The 22,914-nt window shown below is 45.4% G+C and overlaps 1 protein-coding gene across 1 annotated transcript; it reads left to right on the forward strand.

The window, feature by feature from the left end:
- Positions 1 to 3,259: 3,259 nt before the first annotated feature.
- Positions 3,260 to 19,675, forward strand: HSPA9 (heat shock protein family A (Hsp70) member 9). Its single transcript, XM_075274995.1, has 17 exons — positions 3,260 to 3,448; positions 6,762 to 6,817; positions 7,455 to 7,542; positions 9,314 to 9,495; positions 9,615 to 9,739; positions 9,849 to 9,922; positions 11,376 to 11,482; positions 11,601 to 11,763; positions 12,194 to 12,286; positions 13,036 to 13,245; positions 13,516 to 13,743; positions 14,475 to 14,579; positions 14,858 to 14,975; positions 16,121 to 16,215; positions 16,646 to 16,738; positions 16,826 to 16,966; positions 19,191 to 19,675. The coding sequence occupies exons 1-17, from the start codon at positions 3,383 to 3,385 to the stop codon at positions 19,266 to 19,268; spliced, it is 2,022 nt and encodes a 673-aa protein (XP_075131096.1). The 5' UTR covers positions 3,260 to 3,382; the 3' UTR covers positions 19,269 to 19,675.
- Positions 19,676 to 22,914: the final 3,239 nt, after the last annotated feature.

The raw sequence follows: 22,914 nt of genomic DNA on the forward strand, positions 1-22,914 counted from the left end.
CTTGGCCGCTCGGGACCACATGATCTGCCATTGTGCGGGGCACAACTGCTTACTCATTTATCTGACCATATATTTGTGGAAAGGGGAGGACGTCCCTCTGGAGAAGAGAGTACGTGAAAGATGTCTGATATCAAAGGTACTCACATGGCAAATCTTCTCAAAGAGCGCGGAGAGACTCAAGAGAGAGAGAGCCGCCTGATTCTTCCTTTGTACACAATGACATGGGCTGTGGGATATCCTGCAACCTCCCTCTACTCTGATTTATATAGATGGCCTCTGCCTATTTGGTCAAACCTTTTGGAGTGGTCCAGTTCATTTCTACAGGCGACCACCATATCTTTTTACAACTTCACTTCAACTGGTGAGTTGAAACGGTTTATTTTCTTGGAGGCTGCCGTGCCTGTGTAATATATTGATTACTAGCTATACCCGCGACTTCGTCCGTGTCCCCCTGACCTTTGCGCGAACCACCTGCAGCGCAGGCCGTGGTCCCCCACGCCCCTTTCCTTGCGCCCGGCGTGGGCCCCTCCCACACCAGCGAGACCCCCGGCTGCTGGCCCCCCTCCTGTGGACTCGGCCAGCTCCCTCTCCAACCCCCCGTCCCCAGCTCCATCTCCAACCGCCCCAGCCCCCCCCCCCAGCTTCTTCTCCGACCCCCCAGCTCCTTCTCCGACACCCTCCCCCCTAGCTACGTCTCTGCCCGCCAACCCCAGCTCCGTCTACACTTACCATGCCAAGGCTGCGGAGGTGTGCGGCCAACACATTAGCCGGCATGTGTGCGGAGTGTCGTGTGTGCTTCCGTCCGCACAGTAGCTGGGTACGTGCGGCTGCCCAGCTTAGGGCTGCCAGCTCGGCTGCTTCATACGCCGGCCAGAGGAGATGTGCGTGCGGCCGCCTTCTTCTGCGCCGCTCGTTACATACGGGCAGGCGCCCTCAGCTCCAGAGTGTGCCGATGCTGCTGCACCAGCATGAGTAAATGTGAGGCCGGCCGGCTTGTCAGCGGTGGTTGCCACATGCCGGCAGCCTCCATCTTATGCAGACTGTGCGCGGACGCAGGCCACGCCCACATTGCACCGCAAGCCTATGGGCCGCGGTGCTGGCTCTCTATACCACCCACACACTGGCATGGACCAATTGGAGTGTCGTGTAAGTTACTGCGCTGACGTCATGGCAGGGCTGAGAGCAGAGCTGGGGACAACTTTGGACGGGTGCGGTGGCGATTTGGGGTGAGTGACCCACTTTTAAAGTAGCCTATGTATCCTTCCTGGCCAATATGTAGCGGTGGGTGAAATTTCAGAAAACATAGCGTGATTGAGGAACAAACATCCAAACTCACAAACATATAATATTAGTAAGGATATACTGGTCCACTTGCTCCCTATCCCCGCACTGTATGTTGGTATTTATAGTTATTAATATTGGTATTTTAACTTAATTTATTCAAAGTTATGCTTTATATTCTATTGATATCTATTCCATTTGGTGGCTTGCCTTTAATAGTGTGAATATCTTCTGCCATCGGGCCTCAGGCAGAGCCGACTGCACATGCCCATGGCCACAATAAAATGGCCACTTGCACATCTTACTGCGCAGTCGGCTCTGCCTGAGGCCTGATGGCAGAGCCGACTGCGCATACCTAGAAGATTGAAACCCAAGATGGAAGAAGATAGAGGCGTCGCTGGAGATGTCTCTCGCAGCATTGGGGACGCCCCCAGTGCTGCGAGAGAACTCATTTGCATACTGAAGAAAACCAGGATATCTAACGAGCGGTGGCACGGAGAAGACATCTAAAGGTAGGAGAAGAATAGACTTTCTTAAGGCTATCCCTATGTGTTAGTCAGAAAAAAAAGTGTATCCAATGATAGGATCCCTTTAAGTGCTGCTTTATCAAAGCCGAAGTCCATAATTGTATTATATAAAGTAGTAAAATATAATATATAAACTTCAACAAATTCAGTTGTTTTATATTAAGACATTAGAAGATAAAATAATCCTTTAATAGTCCCACCAGGGATTATTTTATCTTCTAATTTCTTACTATGACGTTTTATCTTTATGAATAAAACAGAATTTCTTGGGGCTGAGGAATTGATATAATAAGAAGTAACTAGAGAGGAGATGTGTAAGTACAAGTACACACTACAGGGCCAGGCATGTGACGTCTCCTGGGTTACTGCTCATTGCATCATTCCCTTATATAAACCACCGCACAGGAGTGGCACAGTCTTTTGTCTCAGTGAGTTCTCATCTATGAAATAAGGACATATTCACACACACACACAGGTTTTAAACAGCTTTTTAATACAATGTTTGAAGCAAAACCAAGAGATGTATCAGTCACGGCGATCAGTTATTGTCCTTGTAAATCCTGAATTCATTGCGTCCTTTACTGTTGTATAAAATGTGAATGTGGCCCTAGTGCCCCACAATGACGGAGCTCAGGACTGGCCACATGTGATTAATGACACTTATTATATGACACTGTCTACACAGGACGGTCAGGCTCGCCGTGCCCCGCAGTCCATGAGCAGGCACTTCACCAGCTATCCCTGGCACCCTCCACACCAGCTATCCCTGGCACCCTCGGCGCCCCCTATCCCTGGCACCCTCAGCACCAGCTATCCCTGGCACCCTCCACCACCCTCTATCCCTGGCACCCTTTATCCCTGGCACCCTCCACACCAGCTATCCCTGGCACCCTCCACCACCCTCTATCCCTCGGCGCCCCCTATCCCTGGCACCCTCCACACCAGCTATCCCTGGCACCCTCGGCGCCCCCTATCCCTGGCACCCTCCACCACCCTCTATCCCTGGCACCCTCGGCGCCCCCTATCCCTGGCACCCTCCACACCACCTATCCCTGGCACCCTTTATCCCTGGCACCCTCCACACCAGCTATCCCTGGCACCCTCGGCGCCCCCTATCCCTGGCACCCTCCACCACCCTCTATCCCTGGCACGCTCCACACCACGCACGGAAAACTTTTCACTTCCTGTCCCCGATGACCTTGACAGCGCGGTCTTGTTCAGGACCCAAAGTAGCTGCCCTCGGTGATGCCTGATGACACTTCTCCCCCTTCAGCCCGCACTAGCCCTCACTACGGGGATAATATTAGTGACACTCATCACGTCCTTCCCGCAGAACCTATTCAATCCTTCGTATTCTCCATACGGGCCGTATTGCTGTGTGATAAGGTCCCCTGGCGGACAGGCACTGGGAGCGGAGCACAAGGCGGGGCCTGAGTGACTTCCCCCTCTCCCCGTGAACTTTGCGGTCCCTCCCACGTGGTTCGGATACTTCTAGAAGTGCGCAGTGTGACCGGCGTCTTTCTGTCGCTGCCTTGTCTCCGTGTCACCGCGTCCCTCGTCACAGTCACCGCATCATGCTGAGCGCAAGTAGATCCGTCAGCCGCCTTCTGTCCTGCGTGCCACGGGGCGAAGCCCGCAAGGTAGGTGTGCTGTTAGCGCAGCATTGACATGTGACTGGCGCTATGGAGAGGCTACGGCCGCTGTCATGTCTGTCTATTATACTGTACCGGTGCTCTCATAGGAAACCAGTGCTCGTTCATGTCTATAGAGTCCTATATTAGTACTGCTTTGTACCCCCCCCCCCCCCCCCCCTCCCTTGTGGTGTAATGGACTGGCCTCGGCTCCACACTGCAAGGTTACATAAAACGTCATGGGATTGCACCATCCTGCCTAGAGGGGGGGATGAATGGGATAGGACTGGACTGTCTCTTGACTTTCATTAATCCTTCTCTTGCTGACTTGTCTATGGAAGGGACATGTTGTATATTCACGTACAAGAATGATTTATTGTCTGTCACTTATTAGTAAGGTCAGTCATCTAGAAAGACTTGATTGCTATTGTGGATATTAGAATTAATTTCTGTCTATTAGAACATTATAGGGTTTGTGGTGTGTGTGTATTAATAATAATTATATATATTATGTAATGTATGTATATCATCATATTAAATGATAAATAGACATGATGACATTGTAGATGCAGAGCTATGGATTACATGTAGCTAGTTGTAGGTTGTCACGTTAACTAGAATAGAATATAATCTGCAACTGTATCATCTGGTATCTTCTAGTAAGGATCATATATTCAGGCTAAATGTATGTCTTGTAGGCAGTGGGGGCCGCCATCTTGTGGGTTGATCTGATGTTCACATTCCTGTGCGATATCCTCTCTGATGTCATTGCAGAAGAACGGATTGGATGTGTATTGGCTCCACCCACAATATGGCTTCTTTCTATTGGGAAGCGGCAGGTACAACTAAAGGACAGTGACATTGTGGTTCGCTAAAGCCTCTCTATAGACGTCTATGCGCTTGTATAATTAAAATATAAATATGTAGACTATGTTGGTACTATACTGTATGTGTCTGTGTGTGTATGTGTGTGTATATATATATATGTTCAGACTGCACATCCCCATGTGAACAGGTGCTAAACTACTGTGGCAGTATATAAATTAAAAAAATAAATATATATATATATATATATATATATATATATATATATATATATATATATATATTCTACAGCTCTTTACAACTCCTGGGGCTCATATACAGACAAAAAGATGCCTTACAGTTATGAATTAAACCCCCATTTGAGGGCCCTGCTCACAAGAGCTTACTATCTAAGAAGCACAACTACAGCTCACACTTGCCCTATGCTTTACATTGTTCTCTTATGCTGTATGACAGAGGGCCCGCCTGCTAAAACGGCAGTTACCTGCAGACCCCATAGACTATAATGGGGTCCGGTAAGTTTTCTACAACATAAAAGTATGCTGCCAGCTTGGCTAACTATATAATCTATGTATGTTATATAACCTGGTTGCATGCATACAGTTAGACTTCTGGGAAGGCTTTTGTCTTGCCTCAGGCACATTCTTGCTATTCGTATAAGTGGGGTGTGGGTTATTCCAAGTGTCTTGCCACTAGAATTAAATGTTTATTCTAGTAGTAACAGGTCATTCTCCTATCTACTGAATAGGTGTCCACAGCTAGACTAGTGACCGTCTGACCTCTGAAACTCCTGACAATCTCCCTTAGGCTGGGTTCACACTACCGCCGCTGTCTGTCTGCGGTATTTCCAACCTAAACCCTGGGGAAACTGGACAGGGGATGGCTTACCGGCCGTCGGTTTTAAAACCTATTCATTTGAATGGGTTTATAAAGGTGACCGCCGGTGTCCACTCTGCTTGGAAACCGTTATTTTTTTGCATGGACACAAAGGCCTACATGCAGGACTTTGTGTCCCTGCAAAATAAAAAAATGGCACTATGACCAGGAGAATGAAAAAACAGTCCCCGCTGAATCCCCAAGTGACTGAATGGAAGGGAAAAAAGGGGGAAGCTCAAGACCTCTATTTTAACAATAAATGGGGGTGGTAGTCAGAGCTATGGAGTCCATAGCCGACACTACAGACTCTCTCTTCGACTTTTTTTTTTTTTTCACAGCCCAAATTAGACTCCTGTTCAGATTTCCTAATTGCTTTTGTCAGCTCTCTAAGGCTAGGACTACATGTTGACTTTGTCCATGACTCACATTATACAATCATAGATCCCTGAGGGTTAGTTCACACGGTGATTTTTGGACCAGAACCAGGTAGCCGCGACTGAAAGCCTGTGCACTGCATCGGCATCCAGCCGCACAGTCCACTACGGATTAGGCCCAATGAATGAGCCTAGTCGGGAGGAGGGAGTGTCTTCAGGCCGAATCATGAGACGACTCTGCCTGAAGAATGAGCATCTCGCTTTTTTTCCGGGAGCCCTTTCTTCCGGCTTCCTGAGCAGCTCCCAATGATTTCACCACTTCTGTTTGCAAAAAAATGAGTAGCCTTTGAGACTAGAAACCGTGGTCGCAGCGTGACCCCATTCACTAACGTTAGTACAGGAATCGCATGGTAACAGCAGTCGCGGTTAAAGTCGCGGTGTAGCCCTAGGCCAATTACATAGAACAGTAATTGACTTGGTATAAAAGTAAATATGTAACAAACTATTGATAATTGTATATAATTTAAAATAAATAATCCTGATATTTAATAGCTGTAACTTTTTCTTTCTGACGCTAGGTTCACACCTGCGTTCTTCTTTCCGTTCTGTGCTTTCCGTCTTCTGCATGCCAGAAGACGGAAAGCACAGACCGGGTCCGGCCATGAGCGTTTTATGCTCTCCGCCGTGAAACCGGATTTTTTTATCCGGACACAGAGTACTGCATGTCCGACTCTGTGTCCGGATTATAAAACCCGGTTTCACGGCGGAGAGCGCAAAACGCTCACCGCCGCTCACGGTCGGACATCTCTCTCACCCATTCAAATGAATGGGTGAGAGAGACTCCTGCAGGTTTCCGTCTCCTGCCTCTGTTTTGGGCAGAAAACGGAAACCTGCAGTACGGAGAGGGCGACGCAGATGTGAACGAGCCCTGACTCAGTACCCATGCTTCCATTCATTGTACCCCAGTTATTACAGTTATATGTACAGGTGATGGCTTCTTCAAGATGGGGTTCGGGGACTCTGTCCTCCATTCTGCTAGGCGGAGAGAAGTCCTGCAAGCAGGAAACCTGGCGGCCCCTGTTAGTCTATGGGGTCTGCAGGTAACCAGTATTTAAGCGGATAGGATTTCTGTCCTAAATACTAATGTGAACCTAGAATTACTGGGGTAACAGTGGAATGTCTAAGACTGCTTGTCCCTGGGTGATTCTAAATACTCTAATTTACAATGTCTTTTTTTCTTCTTGTAGGGTTTTAATGGCATCAGTGAAGAGTTGCTCAGAGGAGCATCAAAGAGGAACTATGCGTAAGTGTTTCATTATCTGTATTCTTTATAGTATGCTTACACTTCATCAGAATGCTACCTATTCTGTCCGGGGAGTCCGCACGAGTCATGTGGAGAGGAAAGTACTTCATGAAATACTTTTCTCTCCGCATGTTCAGTGCGGAAAACACATGGACCCCATTATAGTCTATGGGGTCCGTGTGCTTTCATAAGCTCACCGCTTGTCAATGTGTTGGGTATTCCATTTGGTGGGTCCCCAAGCAGACTCCCTGAGTGGAATACCAAACGCAGATGTGAATCAGGCCTTACTGAAGATTATACTTGGACTCACAGTATCCTGGATGGATATGACGCTGTGTCACTGCTTCACCACATGACCCTAATCATGATGTGACAACGGCAGTGACTCTCAGCGGCATAGATGCCAATGATACTGTGAGTCTAGTCAAGAAAATATGGCCGATATGCAGTATTATCCTGGGAGAAGGTCAGTGTGCCGCTGGCCAATGTCTATCCTTGCTTCAGACAAAGCACTAAGCATTACAGTCTGTTCATTTTGTATTGGTTTTCCTTTCATTGTACACAGGTTTGTTGAATCTGTACTATGACTTGTGCATTATCTATGCTCGGACCCAACACCTTTTTCTTTGATTTACAGCTCTGAGGCCATTAAGGGTGCAGTCATTGGAATCGATTTGGGAACAACCAATTCTTGCGTCGCTGTTATGGAAGGAAAACAAGCAAAGGTAAAAGTGCATTATAGGAGTTGCTGATGGACTGTTTCATGGAATTTGTAACCACAAGTATTGTATCTAATAAAGTGTAAACTTGTCAGAAGCTACACAACACACATAATAGACCGAATTCTGCAAGCAGCGCCTGTCACTACCATATGCTGTTCTCAGTGATGGTGCATATGGTTGGTGAAGGAGGAAAGGTAACAGTGTTGGCCTATCGTCCAGCTTGCTTTCCCTTGAAAAGTGATTTATGTAATGAATATAGGAGCAGCAGATTGTGATGCTGTTACTTGCACTCTTACTATTGTTTCAGTGATTAATATTGTACTTTATGCTTTTTACGAGGGCCTGGCTTATACCCTCTGGTGTGAAAGTGTCTTTAAGAACAGTTTTAAAATGTACCAAACCTTTCAAACCATCTTGACGTTCTGGCAGAATTTCTGACTGTATATTATAATATACAGTTAACTGATTTCGGTTCCTTTCCTGACCTCCTCTTGGCTCCACTTCTGTTTCTTTGCCTTGCTTCACTCAACTCTATGCTTCAGGATGTAATTAGGAGAACAGTGCACTCTGTATGCCGCCCTCTAGAGGGCAGCATCCTTAACATCATGCATGACTCAGTTAATAAGCCTACTAATATGATGCGGATTTAATTGCCAAATTTGTATTTCTATTCCAAAAGTAACAGATTCCCAGCTATGGACAGTGCTGTTTTGGTCTATTGGGCCTCCTCAGCATAGCGCAGGGATACTGATTTGGCAGAGTGAGAGACTATAGACCAGGGTCAGGGGATAATCATACACATTAGGGAGGGGCACTGTTCTTCTAATTACATCCTGGAGAATAATTTGCATATTTTTTTACCCAGAATCCCTAGCGGAGCAGGAATGACTTGTAAGTCTCTGTACGCCTATGTAGGCACGCACACTCCCTAATGTGTATGATTATCCCCTGACCCTTGCTTCACTCACTAGAGGATGGCATGTATGGACTCTGATAAAGCAGGTAAAATGTTAGGGCTCGTTCAAACTGGGCAAGAGGGGGCGGATTTTGGCGCCGAACCACTTCAGAATCCGATCCCGCACAATAGAGATCTATGTAGACCGCTAGCTTCCTTTTTTCCGTGAGCGGTTTGTTCCCGCTCGCAGAAAAAAGAAGTGAGCTGCCCTTTCTTCAGACTGATTCCGCAGCTGATTCAGCCCCGTTGTCCGCCTCACGACAGCACCCTCCGGACTAGGCCCATTCATTTGGGCCTATGCTGGAGCGGGAAGCCGCGTCAGTCACGGAAGGCACATTTTAGTCCCATTCTGACGTGGCTTCCCGCGTCAAAATCAGGACCAAAATGCACGGCGCCTATCCCTGTGTGAACTAGCCCTTAGGGGCAACTGCTTTCAATCCTGACTGTTTCCATCTGATATGGATGGAAAGAATGCAAATAAAATAGAACCTCATCTTTTGACTTGGAACGCATTTTTCTGTTTTATAATGCCTAAGATATGCCTTTTTAAATTGACTCCTCCCCCTTTCTCCAAAGGCAAAGAATTCAAAAGTAACGGAAGTGGACTTCGGCACTGGATTTTTAGGAAGGAGCTTCAATCTGTTAATAAATGATATTAAAATACTAATGTCTCTAATGTTGCCAGAACATTATAAATCGTCTGAGGTTAGGGATCCGATAAGTTGACCTTGCAAACAGAGAAGTAGAATGGAAGATAAATCTTCTCCCTCTGGGGTGTAGATTTGTGTGCTGATACCTGATGGATATCTTGCTTTGCAGGTTCTGGAGAATGCAGAAGGTGCCAGGACCACTCCGTCTGTCGTCGCCTTCTCTGCAGATGGGGAACGCTTGGTAGGAATGCCTGCAAAACGCCAGGCCGTTACCAATCCCAACAACACTTTCTACGCCACAAAGCGTCTCATCGGCCGACGATTTGACGATTCTGAAGTCCAAAAAGATATGTACGTAGAAGTTTAATATCTGATCGATACTAATGTTCCTGCACTGTTGAGAAATAGAATAGAACAGTGGATTAGCGAATATAGTATAGGAACTGATTTATTTATTTTAATTTTTTTAGTAAAAACGTTCCCTTCAAGATTGTCCGTGCCTCAAATGGGGACGCCTGGGTTGAAGCGCATGGCAAGCTCTACTCTCCCAGTCAGATTGGGGCATTTGTTCTTATGAAAATGAAAGAGACTGCAGGTATTTGCTCAGGGCTATTTGTGTGGCATTAACTCCTTCCACTTGCTTTGCAAATACGGTTTTCTGAACCTTCAAAAATGGGTTTTAACTTTTATATTTCTTCATTTAGAAAGCTATCTGGGTCACGCTGCAAAGAACGCAGTTATCACCGTTCCTGCATATTTTAATGACTCCCAACGGCAGGTAAGAAATCGTATATAGCCAGGGTTCGTATCCTGTACTGATCAGGGCTACTCGGCGAAGAAACAAGGATTGAAACGTTTCCAGGTTGTGGTCGAGGTTGTGGAAACGCGGCAGAAAAAAAGCTGCATTTTTACAATCTTGCAATTTTGCAATCTCAACCACATACTAGGCAAGAAATGTTACCAAAAAACTGCATTGAAGAATGCAGCATGTTAATCTAAGCTGTATAAATGCGGTTTTTATTTTGTTTTCTTGCAGATGACTGTGGGGTAGGTCAGAGTGCTATTTGGGTTTTTCCTGGATGGCACACTAAAGCCTGGTTCACATCTGCACTCAATATTCTGTTCGGGGAGTCCACATGGGGGACCCCCGAACAGAGGACCGAACACATTAACAAGCGGTGAGCTTATGAAGGCACACGGACTCAATAGACTATAATGTGGTCCATGTGTTTTCTGTGCGGTGTCTGCACGAGTCATGTGGAGAGAGAAAAATACTTAAAACTCTCTCCACAGCTCGTGCAGAGAATACACTGACCTCATTATAGTCTATGGGGTCTGTGTGCTTTCAGAAGCTCACCACTCACCAGTGTGTTCAGTATTCCTAGTCTGCATGGGGACCCCACCAACGGAATACTGAAGGCAGATATGAACCAGGTCTAACCCATTCATTTCTGTCGGTCCATCTACAACCATGTATTACATGGATCAGTTTGCAGGCCAACAGTCCTAAGTGAATGCATGAATGGGGCCCATAGAAGCATGGCCGGTGGCGTACACACAGTGGGCAACTAGCCTTAGGGTAAGGCCCCATGGGACGACCCACAGCTACAAAGTGCTGCAGGAAAAACCACGGTGGCAACGCATCACGGTTCTTCCCACAGCGCTTTAAACAGAAAGTTTGCGGAGTTTTCTTCTGCAGACTTTCTGTAACAATTATATCTATGGGAAAACCACCAGCGTTTCCTTAGAGATAATTGACATGTTGCGATTTCCTAAAACGCACTGGTTTTGGAAATCGTGACATGTCCCTGCTGCGGTTTTTACCAGTTTTTTCTCAAGAATCCCATCCACTTTGCAGTTACTATAAAACGCTGTGATTTCCCCCGACATCGACTACAGACTCTTGAGTGGTGAGACCTGCAACTATTGGACATTTACAGCCTGTACTGTGATTATGCCATAAATCTATAAAATGGGAAGATACCGTATATACTCGAGTATAAGCCGAGGCCCCTAATTTTACCACAAACACCTGGGAAAACTTATTGACTCGAGTATAAGCCGAGGGGGGAAATGCAGCAGCTACTGGAGAATTTCAAAAATTAAAATGGTTGAAGTTTTTGGGTGCAGTAGGTGCAGGGGAAGGGGAGGGGCTTATACTCGAGTATATACGGTACTTTACAATCGGTGATTAGACCACATTTAATTGATGCCAATGTATTTATTTCTAGGCAACAAAAGATGCCGGACAGATCTCTGGACTCAATGTGTTGAGGGTTATTAATGAACCAACCGCTGCTGCTCTTGCTTATGGTTTGGATAAGTCTGATGATAAAGTGTAAGTGAATCTTATACCTGTATTTCTGAAATACTAGAACTATAGCGAATAGAAAGCACTTGCTGTATGTAGTGCTCTTGTCTACAAAATAGCTAATATATGTATATTGCACTTCTAGCATTGCAGTGTATGATCTCGGAGGTGGTACGTTTGATATTTCCATCCTGGAGATTCAGAAAGGCGTGTTTGAAGTGAAATCCACCAATGGTGATACTTTCCTTGGAGGCGAAGATTTTGATCAAGCTTTGTTGCAACATATTGTAAAGCAGTTCAAAAGAGAGGTTTGTTGTATTAGATGAAACATCTCCTTATGCATTGGCGAAATAATATGCTTGCTCCCATGTTAAAGTTGGTTTCTGGGACTTTAAAATTGATGACCTATTTTTTTAGGTAGATTAATGGAAGATCTTTTGATTTCTGACACCCGTGACCCCCATGGATCAGCTGTTGGAAGTGGCGCTCACTGAACACCGCTCAGTCCTATTTAATTGAATGGGCTAAGCTGAGATACTGAGCACCCAAGTACTAAAAGGCTGATCGGCTGGGGGCCCTGGTGTCAGACTCCTGTGTTTAATTGATAACCTAGCCTAAGGGTAGGTCTGAGCAAGTCCCAGTAAACCCCTTTTAATGTCGATCATGCTTATTATTTGTGTATTTTTACATTGTTGATGAAGTTTATTTATTTTTTTTTCCTAATTTTCTGTTCCCTAGACTGGAGTAGATCTATTAAAGGACAACATGGCTCTTCAAAGAGTCAGAGAAGCTGCTGAAAAAGCAAAATGTGAGCTCTCCTCCTCTGTGCAGGTGGGTGGACTTTCATATTTTCATGTTACTTTCTGCGCCCCTGCCCCCCGTTTCCACCTGCGTCACTGCTGCCCCAGCCCCCTCCACTCTGCTACCTTGCGTGTTGGCCCTGCTACATCACCACCTATGCCAGGGTATGGAGGTCCCAGCGTATGAGGGGTATACTGTGCCGGGCTGCAGTTTTCCCCTTGTTCGGCAATGTACTTAGCGAAAATGTCCAGCTAATACACTCCTCGGGCGGATGTACACTAAGGCTGCAGCTCTGCTCCTGTTCTCACTAACGCTTCATGTGCGCTCCTCTCGCAAGCGTGTGTGCGTCGCCATTTTCTTCAGCTTGCAGTTGGACAGATAGCTTTGCCCACACAGCAGCGCCAGCCAATCGGGCTCCAGTTCAAGGACCTGGGATGATGTCATCTTGGGTCCTTCAGTTTAGCCCGAATGGCGATTCATCATTAGGGGCCGTGCAGCCCGGGCATGTACCGGCAAAGTAAGTAGCCTATGTTTCAATCCAGGTCCCAATGTATGTATGTTTGAAACTGCAGGCAAATCCGTTCAGCTGTGTGGCCGTGATTGAGGAGCAAACATCCAAAATAATTTATTATTGTAGGCAGTTCATTAGCATGATGACTGTCAAGTGTTTATTAAAAATGAACCCAAAATGTTTGCATTTCACATATTATATTATTATTATTTACTATGATGATGATGATTATTATTATTATTTTATTTATTTATTTTTCATGTTGTAGACTGATATAAACCTGCCATACCTTACTATGGATGCTTCTGGGCCCAAACACTTGAATATGAAGTTGACACGTGCCCAGTTTGAGGGAATCGTTGGTGATCTGATTAAAAGAACGATCGCCCCAAGCCAGAAAGCCATGCAAGATGCTGAAGTTAGCAAGAGTGACATTGGAGAAGTGCTCTTAGTTGGTGGAATGACCAGGATGCCAAAGGTAATTCCCTATTTCCCTTTTAAATGGCTTTGTTGCTTCTTTATCAACCATTGTGACCTGCACCAGTTCTCAAAACCTACAGACTCTTCTGTGTAGATTGGGCCTCGTTCTCCATATGCATGAGTCTCTCGTTCGGCTTCTCTTCTCTTAGTTTATAACGGAAGTGCATGTACTTCTATTCATTAATGAGGTAGAAGAGACCTTGCTTCTCGTAATCCCTTTCTCTAGTCTCTACTATTCACTGTTTTTGTGTGTTTGTGATCTTTGTAGGTTCAGCAAACTGTCCAAGACTTGTTTGGCCGCGCTCCAAGCAAAGCTGTTAATCCCGATGAAGCCGTTGCCATTGGTGCTGCAATTCAGGGTGGCGTGTTGGCTGGAGACGTTACGGATGTTCTCTTGTTGGATGTCACCCCCCTGTCTCTTGGAATTGAAACACTAGGTGGCGTCTTCACAAAGCTGATTGGCAGAAACACTACAATTCCAACCAAGAAGAGCCAGGTAATATAGCTGCAGATGATTCTGGCATGTCTTTGGACTGGGTTCAGATAATACAGTACGATCTATGGTATTGCAGAAATATCAAATTCTATAATGGCTACATGTTAGAAAATATAGAACTTATTAATTGACTTGATTTTAATAATGCATTTCTCCAGTTATAAACCTCTTTGCATGAACAAATAGTACAGGTATATTAAAGAAATTTCCTTCTCCACTCTTTGTGTCAATTTCTACATATTAGTCTATGAAGAGTGGAGGATGAGGCTGTGGAGGGGAGGGAGAAGCCCTAGACAGAACTGAAAGCCAGGTTATGCTCAGGGGCTCGCCCTGAGCTCACATGACCCAAATGGGGAGAAGACCCTAGAGCATCACACAGAGCTCTGTGGAGAAGGGAGCGGTGGAATATGAGGTTGTTGGTTAATTGTCTGTGTACTAGTAGCCTCTTACCTACAACCTAGCAGCGTTAATAACACAAACTAGCACATCTGCTTCATCGATGGTGCCTGAAAAGTGGAAAATCTAGATGAAGATATGTTACTTTTTTCACTTGCGCTATTCATTTAGAAAAAGTTATTTTATAACTGGAGATTCACTATAATGTGTGTTTGAGATGTAGAGTGGTTATTCCAATTGTCAGCTGCTTTAACTTGCAATTTGTGGGTTTCCGTTTACATTTTCTTAAACAAACAAACAAAAAAAAAAAATCTGTATTTTATTCGCTCTTCTAGGTTTTTTCCACTGCTGCTGATGGTCAGACCCAGGTGGAAATTAAAGTCTGCCAAGGTGAAAGAGAAATGGCTGCCGACAACAAGCTTCTCGGACAGTTTACATTAGTAAGTCCATGGTTAGATCTGTTTTACTCTTAGCAGGTGTCTTTTTTTTTTTTTTTGGTAAATCTTAATCTTTCAGAGAGGAGTCCTGGATTCCTCTCCAGTGCATGAACGTTGCATTGGACAGGACATGTAACGTCAAATGCAAAGTGCACCCTACCTGGCTTTATCTGCGCAGAGCACATGCGTTGCAAGCAAATGTTAAAAAAAAATATGTATGTAATATTTCCTCCTAACAAAATATATACATTTTTTTTTTTTATTTATTTTTTAACTTTTAGGTAGGAATTCCACCAGCACCTCGTGGCGTACCTCAGATAGAAGTTACTTTTGATATCGATGCCAATGGAATTGTACATGTATCTGCAAAAGACAAAGGAACTGGCCGCGAGCAGCAGAGTATGTCTTTAGTTTTTATCTTGGTATTGTAGAGTTGTTCTTAGTGTGTGTAGATTTCCTAAAACCGCATCAGAATAAGTAGATGCTAGGTTTGCCACTTTTGTCAACTGTAAGCCGATGGCTGGTCAGGTAATGGAGGGGGTGGACATCTCACCCAGACTACTTGGGTGGGTGAGATGAGAAATCTCCTGAAGGTTTGTTCTCAGCAGACTTTTGTCTGCTGGAAATTTTATTACTTTTAAATTACTATCACACTCACACAAGTAACACACCGGAATAGCCTGAAGAAAGGCTATTCTTCTCTTACCTTTCGTCGTCCTTTCTGTGCCGCCGTTCGCCTACAATCCCGGTTTCTCTTGGTATGCAAATTGGCTCTCTCTGGGGCGGGCCCCAGTGCTCAAACAGCACTGGGGATGTCCCCAATGCTGCAAGAGAACTCTCTCCAGTGCCGCCTCCATCTTATTCAGCAGCATCCTCTTCTTCCGGCAGTGGCTTGTAACTTCTAGGCCTTGGGCAGAGCAGACTGTGCATGCCCACAGGCCATGAGAAAATGGCCGCTTACAATACTCTCGCAGCATTGAGGAATTCCCCCTAGTGCTGTCTGAGCGCTGGGGCCCGCCCCCAGTGCTGTGAGAGAGATCATTTACATACTGAGAGAAACCGTGATTGTAGGCGAACGGCGGCATGGAGAAGATGACGAAAGGTAGGAGAAGAATAGCTTTTCTTAAGGCTATTCCTACGTGTTACCTAGAAGAAAATTGTGTGTGTGTGTGTGTGTGTGTGTGTGTTGGGCTCCCTTTAATATAGGGGAAGGAAATTGAGACCTTCCTCAATACAATGTATTGCGAAAAGTAGCCAGGTTGTCACTGCTTGTCCCCTGGGTGCCCTTGCAACTCCTTGGAGCAATCTTAGGGGATCAGAGGAACAGAAGGGGCTAATCTCTGGTCCTGACTGTAGTTTAGCCACATGCTGGAACTCGTGCCACAGACACGTCTGAGTTTAGGGCATGAAAGTGTCGTACTATTACACGGCTATGAGTAAGAACAGTAAGAAGCAATACATTATCTCCTTAGGTGATTGACAGTGTGGATGATTGTAAATGGATGATTTATGAATAATCCAATTTTTTAAATTTCTTTTCCTAGTTGTTATCCAGTCTTCAGGCGGACTTAGCAAGGATGACATTGAAAATATGGTGAAAAACGCTGAAAAGTATGCAGAGGAGGATAGAAGGCGAAAGGTAGGGGATTTAGTCTATGCCTACCTGTCATTTAGGAGTTCATGTGCTGGAGTACCACGGCCTTTTGACTATTTCTGAATTAACCCTTGGTTTCTATCATAATGATATGTCTGTGGTAGTGGTGTATGATAGCCACCATGACAGTAGTTAAGGGTTAAGAACTGCTTTAACTCTTTTGTCAAATAAGATGATGAACTGACTGGCCATCTGCTATTGCTGAAGAGAATGATAATGATATACAATGATAATACAACGATGCCAATAAAATCTACAGCTTGTGCACAAATAAACATCTCCTAATTCTACATTGAATGAGGTTGGGGGTTGCTGCTGATGAAATTATAAATGCCCATGTCTTCAAGGGGTTAACTGCTGAAATTTAAGTCTTCTCCCAGTTTAAATTAAAAGAGTTTTCTTTTCCCTATTCTAGGAACGTGTTGAAGCCGTGAACAATGCAGAAGGTATTATCCACGATACAGAATCCAAGATGGAGGAATTCAAGAGTCAGCTGCCAGAAGAGGAGGTATGTGCTTGTTTTATTGCAGGGGAAGGATCAATCGATGATGTCGTTTACACGTGATCTTATACTTGCTGCATTATATTTCCTCAGTGTAATAAGCTCAGGGAGGAGATCAGCAAAGTAAAGGAACTGCTGGCAAGAAAAGATTCCGAAACTGGTGAAAGCATCAAACAAGCCGCGTCCTCTCTTCAGCAAGCGTCTCTGAAGTTATTTGAACTGGCATACAAAAAGGTAATGTGGGGGTCACATCTCGATTTTTAGTTATTGATGTGGCCTTGGTTCTCTCCTGCATTCATTCCACAAGTATTTAGCGGTAGATACGGCCTAAGTTGGCCTTGGTACGTGCCTGTATTGGTTCACTGAATGTAACATGAAACTTGATGTTTCATACTGGGAATGCAGATGACTTGGTTTGCAAGAATTGTTTCGGTGCCAATAAAGCTCTTAAAGAGGATCTTTCTTGTCCTCTGACTTTAAGAATATTATATACCAATAGAAAACTGAGTTTACTAAATCTGGCGCACTTTCAGGTTTGCAGGTATGTGCCCCGGGTGCCCAAGATATCTATTCCATTAGTTTCAGGCACTGATTATCTCTCCTTGTCAGACGTGTTGGCCTTATAGCGAAGTGTCTTCTATGGTTATGGAAAAGTACAGCCTGGCAATGATACTCCTCTGTAAGGCTGACCCTTCTGACAGTACAGGGATACTGGTGCTGAAACTAATAGCACCGATCTCTCCGGCATCAGGGTGCAGACCGGCCAAGCGGACACGGCACTAAATTCAGCGCACTCAGCTTTCTAGTGGTGTTTAATACATACTGCTAAAGGAGCTGAAAGGTCCTCAGTGACCCAGTGCTCACAGGGATTTTCCATGTTAAAATAATCTAGCTTTAGATAAAAGCCCATGTTGTGGAACCAAAAGCTGCAAAATCTGAAGTAGAAAGCTGTGTTTCTGCAGTGGCCTTACCTTTAAGGAAAGTAATGAGTTAAAGATCAGCATGGGTGCAACACCCAGACCCTTGGTTAGCCGTTCATGTGATCGCTGAAGCCCCTTCAGTACTTGCCAAGCAAACACCATAGACTTGTTCAGTGTTAGTGCTTGGTATTACAGTGCTTTTCATCGACATGAATGGGACTGTTATGATCAGGCCTTGTGACCAATGAATGTGACATCACATGGCCTTGGGGATCTCCGATGCTGCTGATACAGCTGATCCCTGGGGGTTTGGGGTATTGATTTGCTGTGGATCTTTAATTGATGACCTATCCTTAAAGAGGACCTTTCATGGTTTGGGGCACAGGCAGTTCTATATACTGCTGGAAAGCCGATAGTGCACGGAATTCCGTGCACTGTCTGCTTTCCCGATCTGTGCCCCAGGTAAAGAGCTATTGGTCCTGGTACTGTAGCTCTTTACAGTCAGAAGGGCGTTCCTGACAGTCAGTCAGGAACGTCCTTCTCCACAGCAGCGCCTATCGCGCTGTACAGTGTGAGCGGGGAGGAACGCCCCCCTCCTGATAATACTCGTCTATGGACGAGCACTGTGAGCAGAGGGAGGGGACGTTCCTCCCCGCTCACACTGTACAGCGCTATAGGCGCTGCTGTGGAGAAGGACGTACCTGACTGTCAGGAACGCCCTTCTGACTGTAAAGAACTACCGTACCGGGACCGATAGCGCTTTACCCGGGGCACAGATTGGGAAAGCTGACAGTGTGCTGAATTCAGCATACTGTCAGGTTTACAGCAGTATATAGAACTGCCTGTGCCCAAATGGGTGAAAGGTCCTCTTTAAACCTAGTATGTTCTTCAGTGCAGCACCATAGCACTAAATTCATTAAGGCTGATGTTTTATACACCTTAGGGTAAGTTCACACAGGGTTTTTTGGTCTGGAACCTGAGGCGGAGGCCACCTCAGGTTCTAGACCAAAATACAGGTAGCTGGCATCCGATAGCACCGGCATCCAGTCGCGCACTCCGCTCTGGATTAGGCCCAATGAATGGGCCTAGTCAGGAGTGTCTTCAGGCTGAATCATGAGGCGAAACGTCCTGAAAGAATGGGCATTTCGCTTCTTTTTCCAGGAGCTGGAACAAACTGCTCACGGAAAAAAAGGAACTGACCGACTCCCATTGATTTCAATGGGAGCCGTCTTTTTGGTCAGGATTTTGAGTTTGATACGGTTCACCCTGTGTGAACTTACCCTTAAATGGCCTGACTAGCACAAGGACCTGTCAGAGGTCCTGGTGAAAAAATGGAAACCTATACCAGGTAGGAACTACAGAAGACTTCCATTCTAAGTCACCCCAGGAAACTGGGCTGAGGTTTTGCAGTCAAGGCATGGGTCGGTGCTATAGGTGCAACGTGTGCCTCAATATCTCAGTAATCAAACTTTTGTTGAGGGATTGATGATTTCCCTAAAGTATTTATTACAATTGTTAATTTTTGTTTTATTTTGCAGATGGCGTCAGAGAGAGAGGGTTCCGGAACTAGTGAACAACAACAACAAAATCCTGAGCAGAAAGAAGACAAGCAGTAAAGAAGAAAATAATAAATGAAAAAAATAAAAAAAAAATAGTACAAGTTGAATAGTAGCTTGGGAGCCGATTTCCACAGGGATGTCCTGAGCTGATATGTTCAAATGTCAAATGTTCTACTGTGTTTTGGCAGTACTCTTTATGTAATTTCTTTACCATATTGATTTCATTTTTTTTTTTTCAATCCCTTTATCCATTCTCCATTTTGCTTTACATCTTGACACGTGTAGACCCTTTTTATTTTTATTTTTTTTTGTTCCTCGACACAACAACCCTGTTTTATACTGTATAGAAGTTTGGGAGTCTGTTGTACATTTCACATGAATGCCTCATATTTGAGGCAGTATTGTGCAAGTGAAAGATAAGTTATGCTAAATCGTAATACAAATAAAATACTGGCTTAAGTGTCTCGGCGGGTCCTTTCAATTTTACAGAATGTCTTGGCTGGGAGGACGCTCTTGGGTTGATGGGGCAAGAAACCATGGCAGAGATTTTGGAGAGTCCTGACCGTCGGCTTCTGGATGTTCTAACTCCTGTAGGAGATGCAGAAGTGTAACCGCATACTAGTGCATTATTATGCATCGGATGCGGTTTTAGCACTAAAGTGCTACTGCTGCTAGGATTTTTGCAACTATTTGTTTTGCTTCCTCTGATTTTGCTGCTGTCTTAAAGCGGTATTCCCACCTCACATACTCATCAGTCTTTACTGCTGTAAAATCTTCTTTCTTCCTGGTTTCTTGCATCATTTGGTGGGCGGGGTTTCACATGCAACCTGCTGTTTAGCTCCGCCCCCAAATTCACGAGTAGATCCGCCCACCCATATTGGACTATGAAGTACAGACAGCAGCAACTCCATTCTGTGTTACATCCAGAGACTGCCTGTCTCTGCCATCATGAACACAATTGAATTAGCTAGCCTGATAACTGGGAGAACAGAAGAAATTAAAGCAGCTCCTCTCCCCTATCTGAGAGCAGGAACCTAGGTCACGTGGTGTAGACACAGGAATAGCTAGATACACAGGCTCGCTCCCTGCACTTAGCCCCTCCCCCCTGAGAGCAGGCAGATACATCACTTGACTCATGAGCAGATAAGTCAGGGCTGTGGCCACAAAGAATTGAATAAAGTAAGATAGTGGACACACAAAGCAGTTTTGCTGAAGCAGTGTATTTAGGAAAAGTCTTACATTCACATTAACAAGCAGTATAGATAGGATCCTTGTGATGGGACAACCCCTTTAAGTTCCATGGAGCCTGGTGGAGGTACCCTCCAGTGTCTGCCATGGCTGAAAAACGTTCTGAACCTTTCCTGTTGCATTGGGTGGGCGAGATCAAGCGTTATCCTGCAAGGCACCTTATATGACTAGGGTTCAGCCAATCTTGAGATTTCAGAATCGTTTTTAAAATCTGATTTCCGATCATTTTCCATTCGAATCCGATCCCAATGCAAGTCAATGGGATTGACAGTACCCACCCACACTCTGCTAAGCCACAAGCCCCGCCTGTAACGCTAACCTGGGAGGCGGGGGCAGCGAGGTGAGAAGAGGACCCAGAACAGCGAGGCCCGGACCAGCGATCTGTGCAGGTAATTGTTAGCTACTGGAGATGTTAGCTAGTCTCCCATTAGAATGAATGGACGCAGCCGGCGCACAGGGGGTTAAGCGTCCAGACGCCGACACAGGCTGTGTGCCGGCTGCATCCATTCATTCCTATGGGACCTAGCTAACATTGTTAGCTTTTCCCACAATGCTTGGCCAGTAGCAAAGCATTGTGGGGAAATTACCTCCGACCTCGATCCCGCCTAAAAAGATCGGGATCGGAATTCCGTTCGTGAAATTTACGCGATCGCCGATCGGAATCCAATCTTTTCCGATCCCGATCGCTCAACCCTATATGTGACCACTCTAAATGTCACAAAGTCTAAACCCCAAACCAAAAACATAGTACCAAAAGGGGAGCATATAAAGTGTAGCAACAAATAACTGCTCCCTGCTAAATGAGGCCCTACTAACTTCGTGTCATTGCCAATATATCTCACAACCACACGAAAATGCACAAACTGCACAGAAAACTAGGGAAGTATGACTCAAAGTGAACCAGATGGAAAGAACCTTGGATTGGTATAAAAATACAAATTTCAATAATACATAGAATACAAGGCGTTGCCGACATGCACAGCGGGTCCCCACAGCTAATACACCTCTAGCCTTGTCACTTGACTTCAGCCATAACTATGGGTAAGACTTTGTTTTCCTCCATTATCATTGTTCCAGATTTAGGGTGATTTATTCCATGGAGCAATTTTGTGAGTCACTTGCTGTACACCCTATACTTTGTTGTGGGCATGGCCACCCATGTTTGATTTCACTCTAGTGGTCTGCTGTATTGTCTCTCGTGCAGACTTTATGGGAAATAAATTCTTGCTCCTTGTGCTGGTGGGCTAAAATACTGACCTCCTTGTATTGCCCATGTGTATATGCCACACTTTTACTTAAGCATTGACATTCCTGTATTAGATCATTGTAGTGGCTTTTTATGGCTTCACATATACGGCTATTGGGTGGGTTGAGCTGCGGGAGATGCAGTCTATGGGAGATGCTCAATATTACTATTGAGGCTGGTCAGGGGAGGCTCCTGCGTGGCACAGTAACAGGTCGGACGCTCCTGCAGAGCGATTGCCATAGCTGTTGGGTCTCCCGTACAGCGGTCCTCTATCCCTCACATGTCTTCAGAGCACCCTGCACAACCCCCCTCCCCCATCCCCACACTAGTATTATAGAGATGCGGTGCTTGGTGCGGCTGGAGAGTGTAGGCGGGGAGACGTGAGTGCATCACTCATGTCTCCACCCCCCCAGTACCCGTCCACGCTCTCCTAAGCCCCGCCTTGTCTATGTACAGTAATATCTATCTACTCGTGAACTTGCCTTGTCGTCCTCACAGCAGCGCAGCACACAGTGATTCACCTGCCGCATTCGGACTATAAGACGCACCCCCATTTTCCTCCCATATGTCCGTCTTATAGTCCGAAAAATACGGTACTTATCTAGATTTCTGTGCAGTTTTGTGCGCTTCAAGAAGTCTACCCTGTTTTATTTTGTTAAAAACCTTATTCTGAAATAGACCTTTTCCTCTGTTCCCATGACACAATAGGGGGCCTGCTGCATATTAGGCTTTAATAAAGTGTTTCCCAACCTATTCAGACTTGGGTTTTTTGAAATTTCAGCTGGAACCACATCAAAACTGCATGTATTTTTTGTCGTAGTTTTGATGCAATTGTAACAACATCACAACTGTACTGAGTGAATGCGCCCTCTTATACTTGTACATACAAAAATTCACCTTTTACTATCACTAAGCTCTCTTACTAGTTCTCACATAGTATCATGCTCCCTAGTCCCCCCCAGACACCTAATAATGATCTCCAGTGGCCCCTGGGCTAATAATAATGTCTCCTGTGACCCTCAGATGAGTAATAATGTCCCCCAGCGGCCCTTAGAACCTAATAATGCTCCCCAGTACCCCCCAGGCAATTAGCAATACTCCCTAGTGGCCACCTGACAACTAACAATGTCTCCCAGTGGCCCCACGCTGTAGTTGTGCTATATCACCACTTATCCAACCTCAGCCCCCTGGAGATCTGTGATCCTCCTC

This window comes from Leptodactylus fuscus, chromosome 5 (genome assembly GCF_031893055.1).
Source record: "Leptodactylus fuscus isolate aLepFus1 chromosome 5, aLepFus1.hap2, whole genome shotgun sequence".
Classification (NCBI taxonomy): domain Eukaryota; kingdom Metazoa; phylum Chordata; class Amphibia; order Anura; family Leptodactylidae; genus Leptodactylus; species Leptodactylus fuscus.